Source organism: Eulemur rufifrons, chromosome 29 (genome assembly GCF_041146395.1).
Source record: "Eulemur rufifrons isolate Redbay chromosome 29, OSU_ERuf_1, whole genome shotgun sequence".
NCBI classification, from domain to species: Eukaryota; Metazoa; Chordata; class Mammalia; order Primates; family Lemuridae; genus Eulemur; species Eulemur rufifrons.
The window spans coordinates 6,973,889-6,997,070 of NC_091011.1; the positions used below are offsets into that span (position 1 = coordinate 6,973,889).

The 23,182-nt window shown below is 42.6% G+C and overlaps 1 protein-coding gene across 1 annotated transcript in view; it reads right to left on the minus strand.

Moving 5' to 3' along the window:
• VWC2 (von Willebrand factor C domain containing 2) overlaps nucleotides 1–1,323 on the minus strand; it is a 135,584-nt gene extending 134,261 nt beyond the window's left edge. The window contains exon 1 of the mRNA XM_069462416.1: nucleotides 525–1,323. Within this exon, the coding sequence (XP_069318517.1) occupies nucleotides 525–1,220 (696 nt within the window). The 5' untranslated portion in view covers nucleotides 1,221–1,323. The remainder of the gene's footprint in view (nucleotides 1–524) is intronic.
• Nucleotides 1,324–23,182: the final 21,859 nt, after the last annotated feature.

The following is a 23,182-nucleotide window of genomic DNA, read 5'->3' on the forward strand; positions in this document are numbered from 1 at the left end:
GGTTTTGCCATCCACTATGTTTTGGCACCCAATGAACAAATATTTTCTTTTTCTTTTAATTTTTAGAATATTTGCATGATACCCTGAACACATAATCTACGGAAAAGGTTTGTTTATATGAATAGTCTTTCTTAATTAGCCAATAGTTGAAGAATATATCCCACATGGCATGGTAAATTACCCTGTGTTTGAAAACAAGTTGATCAGTTCACCAGCAACACTTTCAAATTAGGAGCAATAAATTAAAGTAGAATTACAGCCAATACCTGCTGGGTCCGTTCCCTTCAGTGCTGTGGGCTTCATGCTAACGAAACCCTTTTACCGTGAACACTGAGGGAATCAATATGGGTTGGCCACGCTGCTCTTTGAAGGCTTCCCCCTGCCCGGAGAGTCCTGTCAGAGGATTGCATGCTGCACCTCCGAGAGCCAGACAGCGCCCCTCCTTCAAAGCGAGGACTACAGCACCAGAGCCTTACCCTCTCCCTGTAAAGTGTAAAGTCGCCCGACGGGCGTTCGCTTCTTACCACGAACTCCTCCAAAGTCTGGTAGGTCTTGCCCCGGAACTCGCAGTAGTTTTTCCTTTCCTTGCACTGCGGGCAGCACTGGCTCGTGTCGACGTGGATGCAGCGCGGGTGTAGCCTCGGGCACTCGGGCTGCGCGCACAGCGGCCCCTCCTCGGTGCACAGGCACGGGCAGGCCGAGGGTCCAGGGGCGAACTTCTCCCCGATCGCGTACACGAAACCACTCTCGTCTACGCAGCCCTTGCCGCGATAGTCCGGGTATGCGTACTCCTCCAGCGGCTCTGGCGTGGGCGAGAGTTCCGGGCCCATAGCGTCCTGGGCGGCGGCGGCCAGGGATTCCACCTGCGGGGTGTCCCCGCGGAGCCGGACCTGCAGGTCCCCAGCCTTGGCGCCCCCGCCCTGGGCGACCCAGGCCTGCTTCAGCTTGCTCCACGGCTCCCGGCCGGCCAGCCCACGGCTGCTCTTGCTCTTCCAGTCCCGGCCGCTGCCGCCCTCGTCCCTCGCAGGGCGCCCGAGCTCGCTCACCCGCCCCGGGCCGTCCCGAGACGCGTGCTCGCGCTTCTCCTGGCCTGGCTGCTCCGGTGCCTGGGCCAGCTTCTCCAGCGGGATGCTCGGACTGCACAGAGCCACCATCAGGCAGCAGGTGACCAGGAGGGAACTGGAGAGCGCGCCAACTGCCATCGCAGTGGAGCTGGGCATCCCCTACCACGTCCCGGCGGGCGGGCGGGCGGGGACCGCGGCCGAGGGGCGAGTCGCATTCACAGCCCGTGGGCGCGCTGCCGCCAGCCGGGAGCCGCCGTCCCTGCGGAGAGAACAGCAGCACAACTGAGCCCCGCGGCCCGCGCGCGCCCCGGCCCGCCGCGGCCCCCACCCGGGCTCCGGCATCGCTCTAGATTAACGAGCTGGACGACGGGGGCGGGGGCAGCATGCCCAGCGTCGATGCACGGCCGGGGTTCTTAGACATCGCAAATGGTGGAGGAATACGTTGATAGCGAAGTTCAAGAAAAACACCGGCTGGGGGTGTTTGTGATGTAGCGGTAATTAGTGCTGAAAATGGGAATGCAGTGAGCTGGGCCGCGTACCCCTGCAAAGGTCGGCCGGGAACCACATAATTCAGGCACCCAGGTGTCCCTCCCTAGGTCTGGCCACATTTCCCGAAAGTTATTCAATGGGGAATTCCGCAGTGGAAGTAGAGACGGACGAATGTACAGTATAGTAAGAGGGAAACCCTTCCTCATTTGCTTTAGGGGTTCGTGCTGGGTAAGGGGAGGGGGTAACAAGCTTCGCCTAGGGACTCCGTGATTCATTTCTAACAACTTCTTAAATGCCTCCTGTCCTGCAGCAGACGACCCCTCCCCGCTACCCTCTCTAACACCCGCTGCAAGGAAGCACGCCCTGGCCACGGACGGCCGGGTCGGGGATTCCCGGGGCTTCGGCTCCGCGGACCACACGCGCCCGGCGGGCAGGCTGGCCACTCGGCGGCTCTGGGCAGCGATGCGAGCCGGGTCGCCGGCCGCAGCACTCGGTCTTGTAATTGCTTCTACCCGGAGGCGGTCCAGGCGGTGAGCAGCAGTGCGGGGCAGCACTGAGGTGTGCGGTAGGAGAGGCTGGGGCTCGAGGGCGCAGGGTGGGGGCAAGCCCCTCTTACTCGCCGAATCCCCGCGAGCCTTTCCGGATCCCAAAGTTTCCGCCGCCCAAAGGGGCCAAAACAGTTCGGGACGCGGCAGAGCACTGGCAATCCAGCCTCTCCCCGCCCCATTCCCCAAACGCCCCCCACTCTGCGCACTCCAGTGCGTCTGTCCCCTTCCCCCTTAGCCCTCCTCCGGTAGGGCTCTGCTCCTGCCCGCCTCTACTCACCCCCTGCCCCGGCCCGGCCGACCTAAACCCAAGGCTAATCGTCGCCCATATTTACAAACTTGGGCTGGGGGAGAGGTCTCCTCCCGAGCAGCTGGGCGGCGAAAAACAGTGCCCGGGCGCGTCCCGGCACGCATGGCGCCGCCACCCAGCATGCACCCTCACCCCGCGGACCGGCGCCCAACGTACATACATGAGCGCAGGGCGCGGGCCGGACGCCAGGCTCGCGGCGGGCGCTGGGGCAGCAGCGGCGGGCGCGGCCCCGAGGCGCCAGCGCCCATCCTCCGGCGGGCCGGGCACCGCGCAGGGCGGACGGCGGAGAACGCAGCCCCACCTGCGCGCTCCGCCCCGCGCGCGCACCGAGCTAAGGCGTCTCCGGGGACTTGCACATCGCGCTGCCAGAGGCCGGAGGTTGCGGCCCCAACTCGCGTCAGTGCCCGCGCCGCCCTCAGCAGCTCATCCCCGGGTCTCCTTCCCGCTTCCCGGCCACAAAGCGCTCCTAGGGGGCCACCCGGGCCCCGCCTCGCTCTTCCCCGCGGGCGAGCTCGGGGAGCTCTCCAGACCAGGCGGCCGGGAGGTCTGGGCAGCTGCGTCGCGGCCGAGGGAGAGGAGAAGCCCGGAGCGCGGCCGGCGGGCGAGTGGCACGGAGACCGGCGTGGGAGCCGGCGTGCCCGCCTCCGGCCTCCCGCAGCAGCCGCCTCCCGCCACACTCTGCTTCCTCCGCGGATGCCCCCGCTCGGGAGGCGTCGCCTCGGAGGCCCGCGCTGCCCCCCGGTGGGAGGACCTCCGGCCGCACTGCTCCCCTCGCACGGCTCAGCCCACCTGTCAGTCGCCGGCGCGGCGGCCTCCCCGCCCCCGCGGCCGGCCGCCCCCTCCCGGGCTGCTTCTCCCAGCTTGTCACTCATTCTGCGCTGGACCTTTCATCTTGACTTTTTTCTTTTCTTTATTCTTTTCTTTAATTTCTTTCTTCCTAATTGGCCCCCTCTGGTTTGCCTCTCTGTGGACTGCTTGGTTTAGCTGCTGTTGAAAAACCTAAACCAAACTGTGTTCGGTTTGGAATTCGAAGGCTGCATCAGTGTAGCAGACTGGTGGGAGCTTTTTTCTCTTTACTTCGGACACCCAGAGGTATAGACGTGCAGGTGTAAGAAACTTACAAAAATCCAAACTGTACTTTCTTAATCTCTGCCAATCTCCTTCTCTCCCCTCCTTCCCTCTCTTTTTCTGCGGCTCTGTCTTCTACTTCACATAAAAACATTTTTTATTAACTTTGCTAGAATCCTCAACTGTTAGGCAGAGACCTGTGTGGTTCAGCCTTGTTTTTACCCTTTGATCTTGGGAAAAAGCGAAAAGGTCAATGGTAACTATTCAAATTAACCCCTGAAATGGAATTTTTATATAAATACCATTCCCAGGACAGTGGTTCCTACTCGTGTCATTTCAGAATCCCTGAAAATGTTCAGATGGTAAACACACAGTCTTTCCCTACAAAGTTAGGCCCGCTGTGAGGGATGGAGGGCTGGTTTGGGACAAGTTCCAATCCCGCCCCCCCTTGATTGTGGTCAAACCAGGCTTAAAGAAGGCCTAGAAAGGGTAGAGAGGCCTCTTTGAAAGCCTGGGGGAGAGGCGGCTTTCCCTTTCCACAAAAAAGAAGGGAAAGGAAAGGGGAAAGGAAAGGAGAAGAAGGAAGAGGAGAAAAAAAAGAAAAAAAAGAACCAAGAACCAACCAGGTTGGATGGAGGGCTTCTATGTCCAGGATGACGTGGGTCTTTCTGCCGTTGCATCTTCCTGCCACTCCCAGACAAGAGACAGGCCACATTCCCCATGGGCTGCAGCAGCCTGGCCACCCACCTGCCCCGTGCTTTTCATCCGGTGCTCTAATCAATTATGGCTTCTATGTCTTTATGATGCCCCTAATACAAACATCCCAAATTTCACAATGTCACCGAAATGAAACAAGGTTCAGGGTGTGATCGATCACATATAGCACAGAAAATGTTCCGCAATGAGGTATTTTGTAATACAAATGCTTTTATAGAATCAAGGCAGCTTGGGTTAGGCTACAGTTTTTGCTATTTGCCTTTCTTATTAGCTAATTCTGTTCTAGTCATTAAACACCCTGTTTGTTTTGTAGCCAACTCTCATATGGTTACAGAGGGGTAGCCCCAAATAGATGTGACCACTAAGAATAAAACTATAATAGTATGTGTCAAAGATTCCATTTCTAACTGAAAAATGGGTTGGGGGTCCTATTGAGGGAACAATAATGTCTCTTTATTGATCTACCTCAATCACAGGTCCCTTTGAATCAGAATCCTCTTGCCCCAGCCTCATGGTCCCAGGGGACAGCTATGAATATGAGAGTCAAGTTTGCAAGAAGAGACCTGACAAAAGGATTAATTATGCAACCAAGTGCCCAAGCTGTTTTATTCTGTCAGATAGTCTCAGAGATGATGTGATAGGGCAGATGAAAGGGGAAAGCAATATCACAAGGATTTCTGTCCTTAGTGAAGAAGAACACTACTCCTACAGCTTGATTAGCTGAGAAATTCAAGAAAATATAGAGGACTTTGTAGGCATTGAAGGAATTTTCAATTTGTTTATTGCCGATGCAAAAAAATTGTGATTCACTTTTTCTTTTGTTTCTTTTTCTCCCTCCCTCCCTCACGATCTCTTTCTTTTCCTTCATTTTTTCCCTTTTTCCTTTCTTCCTCCCTCCCCAGCTTCCTCCCTCTCTCTCTTTCTCTCTTTTTCCCTCACCTCCCCTCTTTCCAGAGAGCAAGGCAGTAGCAGATAGATCTCTGGTCAGAGTGTAAGGTGACATGAGCTCATCTGGGCTGTAGCAGGGACCAGTTTTCCAACCTTGGTACAGCACCCAGGGATACAGGGTCTTTGTTTTCTCATCTTTAAAAGGAAAAAGAGAGAATCTCTGAATGGATAGAAACCCTAGAGCATTCTAGGAATGTGGCACATTTCTGCCCCCAGGCCCTGTTTTAACTTGGTTTATTACTTCCATTTTTCTTTTTGTGTGCCAGAGTTATATCCATTGGCTGAAGTACAGTCATATTCAGTAGCCATGATGAAAGTCTGTGCTTGGCCTCAAGGCCAACCCTGAGCCAAGCAGTGTAGGTGGGCTCCCGGCAGGATTCTACTTTGCCTTGAAATGTCTGTCACCTTTCCTGTCCCCTTAGGCAGAATTAATATTACCTTCCTCTTCTCCGCCAGAGCATGGCTTATGTCTCTGTTACAACCCTTACAACAGTCAACTTTTTCACAGCTGTGGGGTATGTGCACTCATTTCTGAAATAGCAGCTTATTAAAGGGCTGGGGCTAGGTTTCATTTACCTGCTTATGCTTAGAGTCTACGGCCCCATCAGGATCAAATGAGGAGCGAAGGAGAAAAGAAGGAGGGAAGGAAGAAAGGGGGAAAAGAAGGGAGGGAGGGAAGGGGAAAGAAAGGAAAGAAGGAGGGAAGGGGGGAGGAAGGGAGGGAGGAAGAGAAGGAGGAAAGACAGGGGAGAGTAAGAGAGGGAAGGAAGAAGGAAGAAAGGGAGAGGAAAGATGGAAGGAAGGACAGACAGAAAAAACCAGGAGAAACTTTCTTATTACCCACACAATGCCAGGCAATGTCACGGCCATCTCAATGAATTCCTTTTAATACTCCTAGTCTTGGAGGACCATTACTGTTTTCCATTTGCCAGTGCAAAACTACACCTGAAAGAAGTTGAGATGTGACTAGGTCATACAGCTAATAGGCAAGAGCCAGGTGGACAGTGACACCTGTGACTCCAGTTCCAGCTCCTCCTCCCAGCACACCCCGGCTGCTGCCTTGGAGTGGGCGCCTGGTCAGTGACTTAGGACTTACTGTGCTGAATTAAACTGGCTCTTCCCAATCTCTCTACTCAGATGATACAAATGACCTCCTCGCATCCTGGGCCTTGCACTCATCAGATTGCAGAGAAGCAACAGGTGATGTAAGAGGTCAGAATAGGCCGTGAGGGCCTCGAGGGCAGTCCTGAGACGTATGGTCTTCACTCAGACCAGTGCCCGCCTCTAACAGTCTCATCCCATGCCTGCCGGTGACTGAGGGAACGCAAATCTGCATGCGTTCCCACATGCATGCCTGAGGGGGGTAACGTGGTGGGAAATGTCTCAGACCCTGAGGAAGAGGAGTCAAGGAGCAGATTTGCCGTGGAGGAAAAAGCAAGACAAGGTGCTTTGGAATGGGAGGTGCCTCACAGGAGCCCTGTGTAAGTGAACTAGGAGAGAGGTAAAGAAGCTTAGATCTGCTCCAACAAGGGTGCCAGAAGGTCGTCTACTGGAAATGAGGATGGCAGATGTTTGTGGCTTGAGACTGGAAGAGAGACTGTAGAATAAAACATGGAATGAAGTTAGGATGGCTGAAAACACCAGCCTAGAAACGGGGAAGGCCTTATGCAGATTGGAAAACAGGCCCAGGGAGGGAACAAGCACCTCCCATGGTTTCCCTGCAAGGGAAGAGCTGCTTGGGAGGCAGAGGTGAAGCAGCCTCGGAAGTGGCGGTGCAGAGAAATGGCGCACTGCCAGCGCGCCTCGCCTTTGCACCTTTGCGGGTGAGGAGACGCAGAGTGGCTGCCCTGGGGAAGGAGGGCCTCCTGGGAATTCGTGTTCCAGGCACCGCAGCTGCAGCAGTGTCTGCAGAAAATGCAGAGGGCTTCTCACTGGCAGTCGCTTCTCCCACTGATTGCAGAATGCCTGAGCCCGAGAAGAGGTACTTTCTTTCGTTTAGTTCCCACCTTTGGTAAAGCCACATTTAACTTGGACTTGAGCCAGCAAAGGGAGTGCTGTAACAGGGAATAAGAGCCACTTCCACCTGGAATCAAGGGTCAGCAGGATTTCTGTGGTTCAGGTAGAAGGTTGACCACTAACTCAATGAGTGGGAGAAGCCACCTTCAGCACTCAGATGGCTTTTTATGGATGTACACAGAGTAGGCCCAGCTGTTAAGTGAGCCACTAATTAAAGTTCCGCTATGGAGCAGGCGACCAGTCAGCAGGGCAACCACTTTGTTACTGCTTACCCTTTCACACACGTCTGGGGTTGAGAGTTACTGTTCCCTGGGCTGACCTGCCGCACACGCTGCCTGATTACAACACACCTTGGGGACTCATCCCTTCTGCTATGATGCCAAAAGTCAGCAGCATCTGTTCAGATAATCAAATGGATGACTCACAGATATTCTTCTAAAATCAGTGGCAAAAGCTTGCTCCTTGAAAGGAGGTTTCCAGGGACCCATTTTTAATATACTATAAAATCATCCACTGTATTAGCATCACAGACCCCATAAATATTGACCAATAAAAAAGTTTCAAAAACAATTATTATGAAACAAGGGCCTCTCAGAGTTTATAGCTCTAAGAAGTACAATGAGCGGTTCACTCAGAATTGTTGGAATTGCTGGTGACATCCCTGTGCGCTTGTAGGAAATGACCTGGGTGCATCAATCAGAGGGACAAAGCCTCAGTTGCATTTCTTAAGGTCTTTCCTCCTAGCTTTGGACACTTCCAATGAGGAAGTCTCTGGCTGGTGCTAGGTGCTGTGTAGACACAGAAGGGCAGGATTTGCCTTGGGGTTGACAAAGGGAATCTGTAGCTCATTGTGGAGCACCTCTGAGATGGGATGTGTCTTCTCCTAACTTCTTCTCTGGCCCATGGTCTTCCCAGTTGCCGGCGCCAGACCTGGCTGTGATACCACAAGAGATGAATTATTATTTATACCCTGTCCCCAGGCTTCCCGAGTGGCCTGTGCATGGGCTGCCTTGCTAGGCTGAGAAGAGCAGAAAGCAGTGCAGAAAGGGGAGAGTATTTCTAGGTGGGAAGTGGTTGAAAGAAAAAAACTAAACTCTGTTTTTCCTCTGCTCTCACACCTCCACAATCAACACAGAAAACTTCTGTGACCAAATATGTGGGGAATTCTCCCCACCAACAAGCTAGCAAGCAATTCTGCAATGGATACTAGCTGGTTGTCCTCCAATTGAATTCTGATACTATCTACCTGGGGACAGTGTCAGATCCCACAGGTTGAGGGCTCAGTCCCACAAGACTGGTATTGACTTCTGATGCCAATTGCAAGCCCCAGGTTATTTCCACCTGTGCTTCTGACTTACTAGCCATAAACTGGGGATCCCATGACCCCCTGAGGTTCCATGAGTTTGCTAGAGCAGCTCATATAATTCAGGAAAACACTTGCTTTCATTTACAAGTTTATTATAAAGGATATTACAAAGCACACAGATGGAGAGATGCATAGGGTGAGATAGAGGAAGGGGCACAGAGCTTCCATGCCCTTCCTGGGTGTACCACTCTTCAGGAACCTCCATGTGTTCAGCTATCCAGAAGCTCTTCAAACCCTGTCCTTTCTTGGTTTTAATGGAAGCTTCATTATGTAGGTATGATCGATTAAATCATTGGCTGTTGGCGTTCAACTCCCCTCCTTGAGTTTGTGGGGATGCAGCTGAAAGTCCCAACCCTTTAATGCTGCTTTGGTCTTTCAGGTGACCAGCCCCCATTCTGAAGCCATCTAGGGGATACCAGTCGTTAATCAACTCATTGGCATACAAAAAGACACCACTTTGGAGATTCTAATGATTTTAGGGGTTGTACTTCAGGAAACAGTGTCAAAGACCAATTATATATTTCACAATATCAAGTGGCACAAGTATCTTTGGTGGAGAGTCCCTCAAAGGGGCTTCCTGGGATGACTTCTCTCCTTGATCTCAAGCTGGTTGGCTTCTAGAACCTTCCCTGGTATGCCAAGGGGACTTTGAAATCCTCTGGGACATCTCAACACTCTACCAGAAATCACCAGCTACTGAAGTGATGGTGCAACCTGAGGATGAGAGGTATAAGGAATTGGCTTTGTAAATGTCTGGTCGAGGACCTGTCTTCTCTCTGACACCGTTTGTAGCTCAGACACTGGGCTTCATATGTGGGCTAGGACATCAGGCATGTGCTTCACAAGAATCATGGGCCCATTGTCACAAGGAGGTAAGTTCTTGTGCCAAACTACTTGTGCATGGAACCCAAACATGGGAACATCCAGATACCTGGAACTTAGGGAGACAAGGACAGTGACTCTGGCATCTAGCTGCATGTAGCATCCGTAGGATGTAGCAGGGGCATGATAAATGTTTATCAGATTAATTAACAAAGAATCACAAAACAAAATGACACCAGGTGCGTTTTCCTACATCTCCTATTACTCCCCCCGCCACAGGCTCTGCTTAACCATGCAGCACTGTCCTGCGGATACACACTGAGCTCTTGCATGCTATCTACTTTATCCATTAGTGCCTTTTGCATATGATAGTTTTGAATTCCTGGTATAATAATTCCAACATCTCTGCCATGTCTGGTTCTGATTCTCATTCTGTCTCTTCAAACTGTTTTTTGCCTTTTAGTATGTCTTGCAAATTTTTCCTGATAGCAGGGCATGATGTAATAGGTGAAAGGAACTGCTGTAAACAGGCCTTCAGTGACATGGTGGTGAGGGGTGGGGCAAGGGAAGCGTTCCATAGGCCTGTGATTGGGTCTCAGTCTTTGGTGAGCCTGTGTCCTTGGACTGTAAACAACACCAGTGCTTCTCAATTTTTCATGCCCTGTAAGGCGGCACAGGATGGCTGGAGTGGGCTGGAGTTGGGTATTCCCTTCACCCAGGGTAGTCAGACTCTGATAAAACACCGGCAAACTAGGCTCTGGTTAGCTACTTTCCCTTGGGGGAAGGCCTTGTTAAGAACAAAATGCTCTGGTATTTTTCAAAGTAGTTCCTTTCCCCTACCCCTGCTGGAAACAGGAACCTGGTTGATTTCCAGGAGGTAAAACTCACAAAACTGTGTGTTGCCCACCACCCCGCCACGTGTGACTGGGTCCAGCTGGAGTTTTTAACTGCAAACTTGTCCACGCTGAGCCTCCAGTAGTTGGCCAAATACAGTTCAAGTTTTCCAACGATGACACTGGTTCCCATGGAGGTTGCTACTCCGTGGATTTCTGCTCTGATAAATTGCAATTCCCTTGCCTGACTGTCTGTCTACTTGTGTGGGTGGCAGTTTGAACTGTGATCTCCCTTCCCTGATGGAGCTAAGAAGCACTGCTTGTTGATTTTCCCATTTGTTCAGCTTCCCACTTGTAAGGATGGAGGGAAGGCTGCTAAGGTCCCTACATGCTGGACCAGAAACCGGAAGTTCACTGGTATGCTTTGAGTAAAATTTTATATTTACCACCCAATATCCATCCTCTTTCTTCTGATAACAAACACTAACCTGATTTTCGTCTACAGAACCAAACGGTACCCCATTCTCAACCCATCTGCTTCTCAGGTAGAGCTGCCAGCTGGACCGGGTTTGGCCAGCATCACAGTACCTTGGCCATGATGGAGGGTCCAGAGCTGTCCCTGTGATCCCTCTGATACTATGAGAGTCAGGTCCCTTGTCTCCCATATGAAAATGAACATCGTTTTTTCTCTTTCCCACTAGACTTGAATCTTATAAAAATGAAGGCTTGATCTGCTAGGGTTACCACAAGTTATAGGTTCTACCTGAGATGGAGACAGCCCAGCAGAAAATCAAAGCAAACAGAACACAAATCAGCTCCTGATAATGTTATTACCAGTGAGGTCCTCCCAGCTCAGCGAAGTCTCTGGTGTTCCTTCAGTGGCCACAGCCAATGCACGTCTCTTTTATTTTTTCCCAAGCTGATTTGAATTAAAGTTTTCTGTCTCTTGCAAATTCTAAAGCCCTGACAAATAAAATGTTCTGTTAACTGAATTCAGCTATATCACAATTCTAATAGTGGTTTGAAAACATATCTGTAGATATCAAAATCCCACCATAATGATTAGATTATAAATGGATTTTTTTTTTTTGTCCTATCTCGGAATTCTCAAAAGTGCTCTCTCACTTAGAAATTAAGCCACTGCTTTTTCTGCACAAGAATTCCTTTCATGCCATCCCAGCGAATCTGCCTCTGTGCTGGCGGAGGCAGAACTGGTTCTCATTGTGCAAAGAGTCACCGTTGCCAGTTCTGCTCCATTTTTCCTGGCAGCTCCGGCATCCAATCAAGATTTCTGGGTCTCTTCCAATTATAACACCATTTAGAAATACTCAGCATTTTCCTGCCTTGAATAATGTATTGATCTTTTTAAAAGAGAAAATATTCTTACAGACCCCCAATGTTAACTTAAATTGTTTTTATTATAATTTTACCTAAATACATGCAAACATAAAACCCTACAAACTCTTGGGCTTATAGCTTCTAGACAACTATAAAAATAAATTTACATATCAAATGTAAAATACACTACAAAAGCAAAATGAAATTGAAACTGGCTGCATTAACTTAACGGGACAGAAGAGAGAGTCTTCCTGCAGCCTGGGCTGCTCTCGGCTTTGGAGGCCAAAGCGTGTGATTACTCTGAGCTCTGAGCTGGGCGTTGTTAGATGATTCTCTCCTGGGCAAGGGGGATGGGGGTGGGCCTGGATTCTCCAAAAGGTTTCTGTATTTAAACCACTTCAGTGCTTCATGAGCATGGCTTCCCATAAAGCCACTGGCCTCTACTCAACACAACTACAACTCAACACAACTACAGCTGTTATTTATGAAGACTCTCTACTGTTTATTCTTGAGTCTGAATGTGGAAATTACACCAAATGCAGCATCAGCATAATAATAGACATTTGAACTGTGAGAAATAAAATCACTTGACGGTCCACAATAAGGTGGTCGGCTAAGGACTAGAAAATGCTTAGATCATTTTGAAACAACTTTATTGAGGAAAAGCTTACATATGAATAGAATACAATAAAATGTACACATTTTATACACTTGATGAATTTTGACAAATGTATACAGGTGTGTAAATAACACACCAATCAAAATATACATTGTTACCTCTCAGAAATTTCCCTTTTGTCTGTTTCAGTTAATCTCCTATCTGATTGCTGTGAAAGTTGTCAGAATTAAAATGAGTCACTAATGTTAAGAAAACCCTGACAAATACAGCAAGGAAAGGCCATGAAGAGAGGGTTCTCACGCTCGTGTGCCTTGCAACATAAAAGCTATATGAAAACCACAACCTCGCACAAAGACCACTACAAATTTCACACATAAACTACTTCTGCAAGGACATCTGCCGAACCTCAGACTGGTGTTACCTTTGTTATTGATCTCTGTAGACAAAGATAGTTATTTCAAAGCAATTATGTAATCCTCCTCATTGTTTTCCTTTAAAAGCCTTTTTCATTCCCTACCTCCCAGAATACCCACAAAGTTTACTATGGCATGCGTATTGCCATTGCAATGTTCCATTCCCAGACAAATATCTTTTTTTTAGAGAGCCTCTTTCTGCCAAACCCACCCTTCACGCACCCCAGTCCCCAGAAAATCACTTCCATTTTGCTGAAGGACTTCCTATACATGACACCATATAGTACCATATAGTCTTTTGCTTCTGGCTTATTTCACTCAATATAATGTATCTGAGATTCATCCATGTGATTATGTACATTAGGAAGCAGTTTATTTTTCTTGCTGAGTAGTATTCCATTGTATGGCTCTACCACAATTTGTTTTTGCATTCATTTGTTAATGGACATTTGGGTTGTTTTCAGATTTTGGCTCTCAGGAATAAAGCTGATGGGAACATATTTACATAGGTATTTTTGTGGATATATGCTACCTGAGAAATGGAATTGCCATGTCTGTGGTATGTATATAACTTTATAAGGAATTACTGAATTACTTTGCAAAATGATTATACATGTTTTGCATTTCTACTAGCAATATTTGAGAATTCACATTGTTCTACATTCTTCTCAACACTGATGTTATCAGTCTTTTCGAATTTTAGCCACCCTAGTGGGTGTGAAGTGGTATCTCAGTGTGGTTTTAATTTGCCTTTGCCTTTTAACTGACCAATGCTGAACACTTTTTCACGTGCTTTTGGCCCTTCGTGTGTCTTATGCTGTGAAGAGTCTGTTTCTAATTGTCTTTAAAAAACAAAATTGGTTGTCCTTTTTATTAGTTTCTGGAGTTTATGCATTTTAGGTAGAAGTCCTTAGACGTAAGTATTATAAATATTTTCCTCCATCTTATTTTTTTAAAAAAGTTTTAAAAGCTTGCCCTTTTGTTTTTTTAACAATGAAGAAAAGGTTTTAAAAGCCTGCATTTTCATTTTTGTAACAGTCTCTTGAAAAGTAATAATTTTTAATTTTCATAAATTCCAATTTACCAAACTTGTGTTTTCTTCATTATTGCAAGCACAAGCACTTGCACTCACATGCTCATTTTCCTTCCTCTCTCCCTTCCTCCCTCCCTTCTTCCCTCCCTTCCTTCTGTCTTCCTTCCTTTCTTTCCTCTCTATCTCTCTTTCTCTCTCTCCCTCTCTCTCATCCTTTCTACCTTTGCTTAGTCTGAGATTGAGAAGAGCTCTGTGTTCTCTTCTGGATACTGTATAGTTTTAGATTTTGTCTATGTTTTAGAATTAGGTCTATGATCTAGTTCAAAGTAATTTTGTGGTGCATTCCGAATTAGAGGTCAAGGTTTATTTCTTTCCATACACATGCCTAGCTTTTCCAGTGCCATTTATTAATATGGCTTTCATTTCAGAATTTTGCAAAATTCTATCAAGTGTATTTTTTACCTTTGTTCTGTTTCATTGATTTAAACATATATTCTTATGCCAATATTTATGTTTGTTTGGAATTTATTGAATGTATTACTTCAGTACATTTATTGAATGCATTATTTGTAATTTTCTTATGAGTAGTTGAATCAATGTGTCAGTATCTACAGAAATGCTTGCTAAGATGCTGTTGAGTCTATAGAGTCATTTGAGGAGTACTGACATCTTAATAAGTCGTCCATGGACATAGTATACCTCTCTATATGTTTAATTCTGTTTTCTCTGTGAGATTTCTAGGTAAAGGTCTAACATATAGTTTGTTAAATTTATTACAAAGTATTTTCTGGTTTTAGATGCCATTATAAATGATACTTTAAAACTTTATTTCCCAATTGTTTATTGCTAGTATAGAGTAATGAAATTAGTTTTTACATGCTGACTTTATATCCTGTGACCTGGGTAAATTCACCTATTAATATTGATAATCAGTTTGTATATTCCTCAGGATTTTTAAGAGAAAAAAATGGGTTTCAAATAAAGACAGTTTTAATTCTTTTTTTCAATCCTTATTTATTTTTATTTTTAAATACCTCATTGCATTGTTGAGGGACCTCCAACACAATGTGAAATAAAAGGACTCAGCCTTGCTCCTGAAAATAAATGGAAAGCATTCAAAACTGATGATTAAATAAAATGTTGGCTGTAGGTTTTATTTGTGGATGTCCTTTATTAGATTGAGGAAATGTCTTTCTATTTTTTTTTACTGATTATTTTTGTAATGAATGAGTGTTGAATTTTGTCCAGTGCAATTTACTTTTTGCATCTATTAACCTGACCATATGATTTTCTCTTAATGTATAAATTACACTGATATTTGAATGTTGAACAAATGTTGTACTGCTGAGATAAACCCTGCGAGGTCATGATGCTGGATTCAGTTTGCTAATATTTAATGAGGATTTTCATGTTTATGTTCATGAGAAATATTGGTCTGTAATTTTTTTTTTTTTTTTTTTTGTGGTAGAATCTCTGTCAGATTTTGATGTTAGGGTAATGCTGGCTTCACAGTAGAAATTGGGAAGCATTTTCTCCTTTTATCTTTTCTGAAAGACTTTGTGTAAGATTGATATTTCTTCTTTAAATGTTCGATAAATTCACCAATCAAGCCATCTGGACTTGGAGGTTTCCTTGGGAGTATATGTTTAATTATAAATTCAATTTTAAAAGTAAGCATATAACAATTCAGAATTTCTGTTTCTTTGGTAAGCTATATTTTCAAGAAATTTGGTCATTTTTCTAAGTTGTCAAATTGTTTTGATATCATGTTCATAATATATCTTTGTTATCCTTTCAATATTTGAAAAATCTGTAGTTGTCTTTTTGATTTTATCATATTATTGTTAATTTGTATTTTCTCTCTATTTTCTTGAAATTTCATTATTCTTTTCACAAAAAGCTAAGTTGGGGTCTGTTGATGTGCTAAATAGTTTGTTTTCTATTTCATTGATTTGACTGGATAAATCTTACTCTTTTCTTCTAGTTTTTGTATATTGGAAGTTTAGGTAATTAATTTTATACTCTTCTGAATTGAAATGTAACCATTTGCAGCTATTAGTTTTACTTTAAGGACTACTCTATTTGCATTCCATAAACGTAGATATTTTGACTTCTCAATACTCAGTTAAAAATACTTTTTAATTTTTCTGGGAATTTTTTTTCTTTGACCCATTTCTTATTTAATGTCTGCAGTAAAATCTCCAAATATTTGGAGATGTTCTAGATATTTTATAATTACCGACATTTATTTTGAATTTAATTTAAATGTGGTTCGAGAACATAATATTTATGACTTTAATGCTTTGAAATGATTAAGACTGGTTTCATGGCCCATTGTGTTCCACCTTGGTCGATATTCTGTGAACCTTTGGAAAAGGTTGTGTACCCTGCAGAAGTTATGTGTAATGTTCTATAAGTGTCAATGTTGGCTAATAATATTATTTATATCTTTTATATTCTTACTGATTTTTGTTTACATTTTTTATCATATATTGAGAGCTAGACATTGAAATCTCCAACTATGCCTGTGGATTTACTCTAAATACCTTTCGTGTATGCTATCCTGTTCTTTATGCTGTCATTGTAATATATTTTACTTCTGCATGTTATAAACCCCACAACATATAGGTTTTTTATTTACTTTGAACAGTTAAATTTTTCTTAAAAATATAAGTAATATTTCTATTTTATCACATATTTACTTTCTTCAGTGTTCTTTATTTCTTTCTGTAGATCCAAGTTTCCACCTGGCATCCTTTTTCAGTTTATATCTAACTTGAGAATCTTCCTTTATCATGTCTTATAACACAGGTGTGCTAGCAACAAAATCTCTCTGCTTTCATTTATCTGGACATTTCACCTTCATTGTTGAAAATTTTTATCACTGGATATTGAATTCTAGGTTGACAGGTTTTTATTTTCCTCAGAACTTTAAAGATGTTTCAGTGTTTGTGGTCTTTCATTGCTTTGAATGAGAAGTTCAGCATTTTCTCAAATATTATTGCCCTGTATCTAGTGTTTCTTTTCCTTTGGCTTCTTTGGAAATTTTCTTTATATCATTGTTTTTAAGTCATTGAACTGTGCTGTTCCCATATGTCATTTCATTTGTATTTATCCTGTTTAAAGTCTGCTAAACTTGTAATTTATCTGGATTACTGGTTTTGATCAAATTTTAAGAAATTTTAGCTAACATTTAAAAAAATAGTTTTTCTTTTCTTATCTTTCTCTCCTCCTACTGGGGCTCCAATTACACATATTTCAGAGTTCTTGACACTGTCCCCAGGTCATTGAGGCTCTATTCATTTTTTAAAAACAAATATTTTTTCAGCCAATACTTCAGTCTCAATGATTTCTATTGACTTCTCTTCAAGTTCACGTACCCTCATTTCTCTATGTCCAATCAGCTGTCAATCCCATACAATGAAATTTTATTTCAGATATTGCATGTTTTAGTTCTAGTATGTTATTCTATATAGTTTCCATATCTCTCCTAAAATTCTACTTATCTTTACAGTTTTTTTAAAAACATATTCATCTCATTGTTATGTTAAAGTAACTTAACAGCTGATTCTAAAATATGAGTCACCTGTTGGCTTGTTTCTACTGATTTGTAAGATATAGTATAGATATATTCTCCTTATTTTAAGAAACACCCTTCACTCTGTTCAGCAAGTAGAGGTTAGGACAGATCAGTTGGAGCTGATCCGAGGTTGAGCTGGTTACATGGAGTTTTATGGCTTTAACACCTGTACCAGGGCCTTGAAATTCAAGCACCAGGAGTTACTTTCTTTATTTATCTTCAATTTTAACAAAAGTTTACTTGGGTAGACATTCAGATGTATCTTTATTTAAACTCAGCTTACCTGTCACTTCAAATGCTTTGAGAGTAAGCTCGTGCCTCTTTTTCAGGTAGGGCTCTAGGGCTCTGGACTCAAACATAGGGAGACTGCTGCACCTCAGAGCTGAGAGAGCCGGAGACTGCTGTGTTGCAAACCTGGAAGACTCAGAGACATGCAGTTATTGAAACTGGAAGACCTCGAGGCTGAGATCTGGACACTGCAGGACCACGAGACTCAGACAGTGGGAGCTCATGATTTCTTTCTGCTTTCCAGTCCATACTCACCTGCACCCTTACATGCCCCCAGCAAAATTCTTGGGTTACAGTATTATTGGGGTAAAGAGGATTATCTTTGGCTTTGCATTTTCTCTAGACCCAGAGCTGATTTGCCTGCCCATATGTGTGTCAGTAGTTTGGATGGTTTCTCCTTACCCCAGCAACTGTCTTTGCCTGGCCAGCCTATGCCTTGACCATGCTTACAGCCAACCTCAGTAGTGGTGGAATGCATGCTCCAGCCCTTGCTCCCCTGGGACAGGCTTGCCCTCAGAAGTTTTAGTTTCTTTCCAATTTTTTGCACCCACAACTCTTCAATGATTTTTTTTTAAGTTTAAAATATTTCCTGTGCTTTTTGGTTGAAAAAGTGTTTGGTTTTTTTTGTTTTTGTTTTTGTTTTTGTTTTTCACATCCTTCTGGATACTAACTGGAAGTGGAACTTGCTTATATGATTTTAAAATGTATTAGACAAATGAAACTAAAACCATAAAATCAATGAAACAAATACAAAGACAAAGACCTCACCACCTATGCCCTCAAATTTTCAGGGGCCTCAATCCTAGTCTAGGGAATAAAAGGTTTAGTTAATCACAACCCTCCAGCAGGTGAAGTTCATAAGAGCATTTTCTTGCCCTCCAAGCCTTTGCATAGACTATCAGGACAGACAGTAGCCAGCTCTCCTAGATAACGTAGAAAACTGAAGACCAAATCCTCAGGGCGTGGACTAGAGTCTGAGCTAAAAAGTAAGTTTCTAGGTTTCTTATCATGGACTCTCTCCATTTGGTATTGCCAGATAAAATACATAAAATACTATATGAGATATATTAAAAGCATTGGTTTTTTTTTTTTACTTCTATTCTTGTACTATTGTATATCTTTTTTATCACTAGTAATTTTTACTAATTTTTTATTTCAAAATACAAAGGGGGACAATTTTTTTTTTTTTTTTTACATGGATACCCTGGACAATGCCTAAGTCTGGGATTTTAGTGTGCCCATCACCATAAGTGTTCATTATACCTGATAGGTAAATTTTTACCCCCCACCCCTGCCCGCCTTCCCCCTTCCTGGGTTAAATGACATTTACATCTTTTTGTGCCTGTATGTGCTCATCATTTAGCTCCCAATTATTAGCAAGTACATGTGGTGTTTGTTTTTCCATTCCTGAGTTACTTCACTTAGAATAATGATCTGCAGTTCCATCTAATTTGCTGCAAATTACAATATTCCATTTCTTTTTATGGCTGAGTTGTACTCCATGGTATATATACACCACATCTTCTTGATCATTCATGAATTGACAGGCATTTAGGTTGATTCCACACCTTTGCATTTGTGAATTGTGCTGTGATAAACGTTCAAGTGTAGATGTCTTTTTGATAAAATGACTTCTTTTCCTTTGGATAGATACCCAATAGTGGGATTTCTGGATCGAATGGTTGGTCTATGTTTATTTCTTTGAGGTATCTCCAAACTGTTTTCCATAGAGCTTCCACTAATTTGTAGTCCCACTAAAAGTGTACGAGTGTTCCTTTCTCTCTGCATTCACACCAGAATCTATTGCTTTTTGACTTTTTAGTAATGGCCATTCTGACAGGGCTGAGGTGATTTGACTTTGAATTTCCGTGATTATTAGTAATGCTGAACATTTTTTCATGTTTTTCATATTTGTTGGCTACTTCTCTATCTTGTTTTGAAAAACTTCTGTTCATGTATTTTGCTCACTTTTTAATGGGGTTATACTTTTTTTTCTTGCTGATTTATTTGTGTTCTTTGTAATTCTGGATATTAGGTCTTCATCGGATGTATAGTTTGTGAATATTTTCTCCCATTCTGCAGATTGTCTGTTTACTCTGTTGATTATTTCATTTGCTGTGCATAAGCTTTGTAATTTAATTAAGTACTATTTCTTTATTTTTGTTGCTTTATTTACCTTTGGAGTCTTAGTCATAAATTCATTGCCATAGGCTATTGTCTTTAAGACTTTTTCCTATGTTTTCTTCTAGAATTTTTATGGTTTTATGTCTTACATATAAGTCTTTTATCCATCTTGAATTAATTTTTGTATATGGTGAAAGACAAGGGTCTTGTTTCATTCTTCTGCATGTGGCTATCCAGTTTTCTCAGCACCATTTATTGAATATGCCCAGTGTATGTTGTCTACTTTTATCTAAGATCAGTTAATTGTAGGTAGATGGTTTTATCTCTGGGTTCTCTATTCTCTTCCATTGGTCTATGCCTCCACTCTTATACTAGTACCATGCTCTTTTGGTTGCTGTAGCCTTGTATATAAATTGAAGTTCAGGTAATGTGATTCCTCCAGATTTTTCTTTTTGCTTAAGATTGCTTTGGATATTTGAGCTCTTTTTTAATTCCAAACAAAGCATAGAATTGTTTTTTCTAGATCTGTGAAATAATGATGTTGGTATTTTGATGGGGATTTTGTTGAATCTGTAAATCACTTTGGGCAGTACGGACATTTTAACAGTGTTGATTCTGCCAATCCATGAGTGTGAAAAGTTTTTCCATTTGTTTGTGTCATCTAGGATTTAGTTCATCAGTGTTTTGTAGTTCTTGTAGGGATCTTTCACCTCCTTGGTTAAGTATATTCCTAGATATTCTATTTTCTCTGTAGCTACTATGAATGGTATTAATTCCTTGATTTGACTCTCGATTGGACTATTATTTATATAAAAATGCTACTGATTTGTGTACATTGATTTTGTAACTTGAGACTTTGCTGAATTTATTCATCAATTCCAGCAATCTTTTGGTGGGCTTTTTAGGGTTTTCTAGATACAAGATCATATCATTATCAAACAGGGAGAGTTTCACCTTCTCTTTCCTACTTTGGATACCCTCTATTTTTTTCTCTTGCCTGGTTGCTGTGGCTGGGACTTCCAATACTATGTTGAATAAAAGGGGTGACAGTGGGGACCTTTGTCTTGTTCCAGTTCTTAGAGGAAATGCTTTCAAGTTTGTCATATGTGGCTTTTATAATTTTGAGGTATGTTCCTTCTATGCCTAGTTTTTTGAGAGTTTGTTATCATGAAAGCATGCTGGGTTTTATTGAATCTGCATCTATTGAGATGATCATATGTCTTTGTTTTTGCTTCTGTTTATTTAGGAAATCATGTTTACTGACTTTTGTATGTTAAACCATTCTTGCATCCCTGCGATGATACCCAGTTGATTATTGTGAATTATCTTTTTGATGTGGTACTGAATTTGATTTGTTAGTATTTTGTTGAGGATTTTTGTATCTATGTTCATAATGGATATTGGTCTATCATTTATTTTTCTGTTGTGTCCATTCTTGGCTTTGGTATGAAGGTGATAATGGCTTTATATAATGAGTTAGGGAGGATTTCTTCCTGCTATATTTCATAGAATAATTTCTGTAGGATAGGTACCAGCTCTTTGTATGTCTGGTAGAATTCAACTGTGAATTCCTCTGATCCAGGGCTTTCTTGTTGTTGGAGGATTTTTTTATTACTGATTCAATCTTGCTGCTTGTTATTGGCCTGTTCAGGATTTCTGTTTTTTCCTTATTAAGGCTTTGGAGGTTGTACCTTGCCTAGAATTTATCCATTTTCTCTACATTTTCTAGTTTGTGTGCATAGAGGTTTTCATAGTATTCACAGATGACATTTTATATTTCTGTGGTATCAGTTGTAATGTGTCCTATTTCATTTATGATTGAGTTTAGTTGAGTCCTTGAAAGACTTCTATTTCTGGTTAATCTGGCTAGTTATCTGTTAATATTATCTATCTTTCAAAGAACCAACTTTTTGTTTTATTGATTCTTTATTTATTTTGTTTGTTTTCATTTCATTCTGCTCTGAGCTTTATTATTTCTTTTCTTCTTCTGGCTTTGGGCTTCATTTGCTCTTCTTTTTTTAGTTCCTTGAGATGTGACATTAGAATGTTAATTTGTGATATTTCTATCTTTTAGATGTAGGAATTTAAGGCTATGAACTTTCCCCTTAGGATTTTTTTCTAGATCTCAAAGATTTTTTTAGTTTGTGTTCCTTTTGTTGTTCCATTCAAGCAATCTTTTGATTTCTATCTTAATTTCATCATGGACCAAAGGATTGTTCAGTAGCAGTTTGTTTAATTTCCATAACTGTGTAGATTTGAGTATTTCTCTTGGAATTGATTTCTAGTTTTATTCCACAGTGGTTTGAGAAAGTATATGGTATGATTTCAATTTTTTTTTTTTTTGTATTTGCTGAGACTTGTTTTGTGGCTTAAGATATGATCCATCTTGGATAATGTCCCATGTGCTGATTAGAAGATTGTATATTCAGTAGTTTTGGGGTAGATGTTCTAGAGTTTTGTTTAAGTCCAGTGTTTCTTTATTGATTTTCTGTTTCAATAGTCTGTCTACCTCTGTTAGTGAGGTGTTGAAGTCACCAGCACTTACAATGCTACTGTTTATTTCTTTGCTTATATCTAGTAGAATTTGCTTTATGAATCTGGGGGCTCCTGTATTAGCAGTATATATTTTTAGGATTGTTATGGCTTCTTGTTGAATTCTTCCCTTTACCATTATATAATGATCATCTTTGTCTTTTTTCACCATTGTTGATTTAAAGTCTATTTTATCTTATATGATATTGGCTACATTTGCTTGATTTTGGTTTCCATTTGAATGGAGTATTTTTTTCCATCCCCTCACTTTGAGTCTGTATAAGTCTTTGTGAGTTAGATGTGTTTCATGGAGACACCAAATATTTCGGTTGTATTTTTTTAATCCATTCATCCAGTCTACGTCTTTTAAGTAAGGCTTTAGGACCATTTACATTCAGTGTTAGTATTTGTATGTGGTATACTGTTCTGTTTATTATGTTGGAAGATACTTTGCTGTTTTGTTTTCCCTCTTGTGCTATTGTTTTATAAGAGCTGTTAGCTTTAACTTTTGGGTGTTTTTACACTGGTAGGTATATATTGTGCTCTTCCATGTATAATGCAGTCCTGAGTATTTCCTGTAGGTCACATCTAGTAGCAACAAATTCCCTAGAGTTTGCTTGTCTGGAAAAGTCTTTATTTCTCTATCTTTCATGAAACTAACTTTTGTAGTATACAAACTCTTGGATGGAAGTTGTTCTGTTTAAGAAGACTAAAAATGAGGCCCCAATCCCTTCTGGCTTGTAAGGTCTCCACTGAGAAATCTGCTGTTAGCCTGATGAGTTTTCCTTTGTAGGTTAGTTGTTGCTTTTGTCTTGCTACTTGTACAATTTTCTCCTTCATTTTGACTTTGGCCAAGTTGATGACTATGTGTCTTGGAGATATCCTATTTGCTATGAATCTTCCTGGTGTTCAGTGACTATTTTGTATTTGGATATTCGAATCTTGGTGATACCAGGATTTTTTTTTTATTAGAAATTCAAATTTAACAGGAAATCCTATAATTTTACTTGATAAATCTGACAGCCCTATTTCCATAATTCTGCATAATGCTGACTGTTTTTATGCTAAGACTTTCCA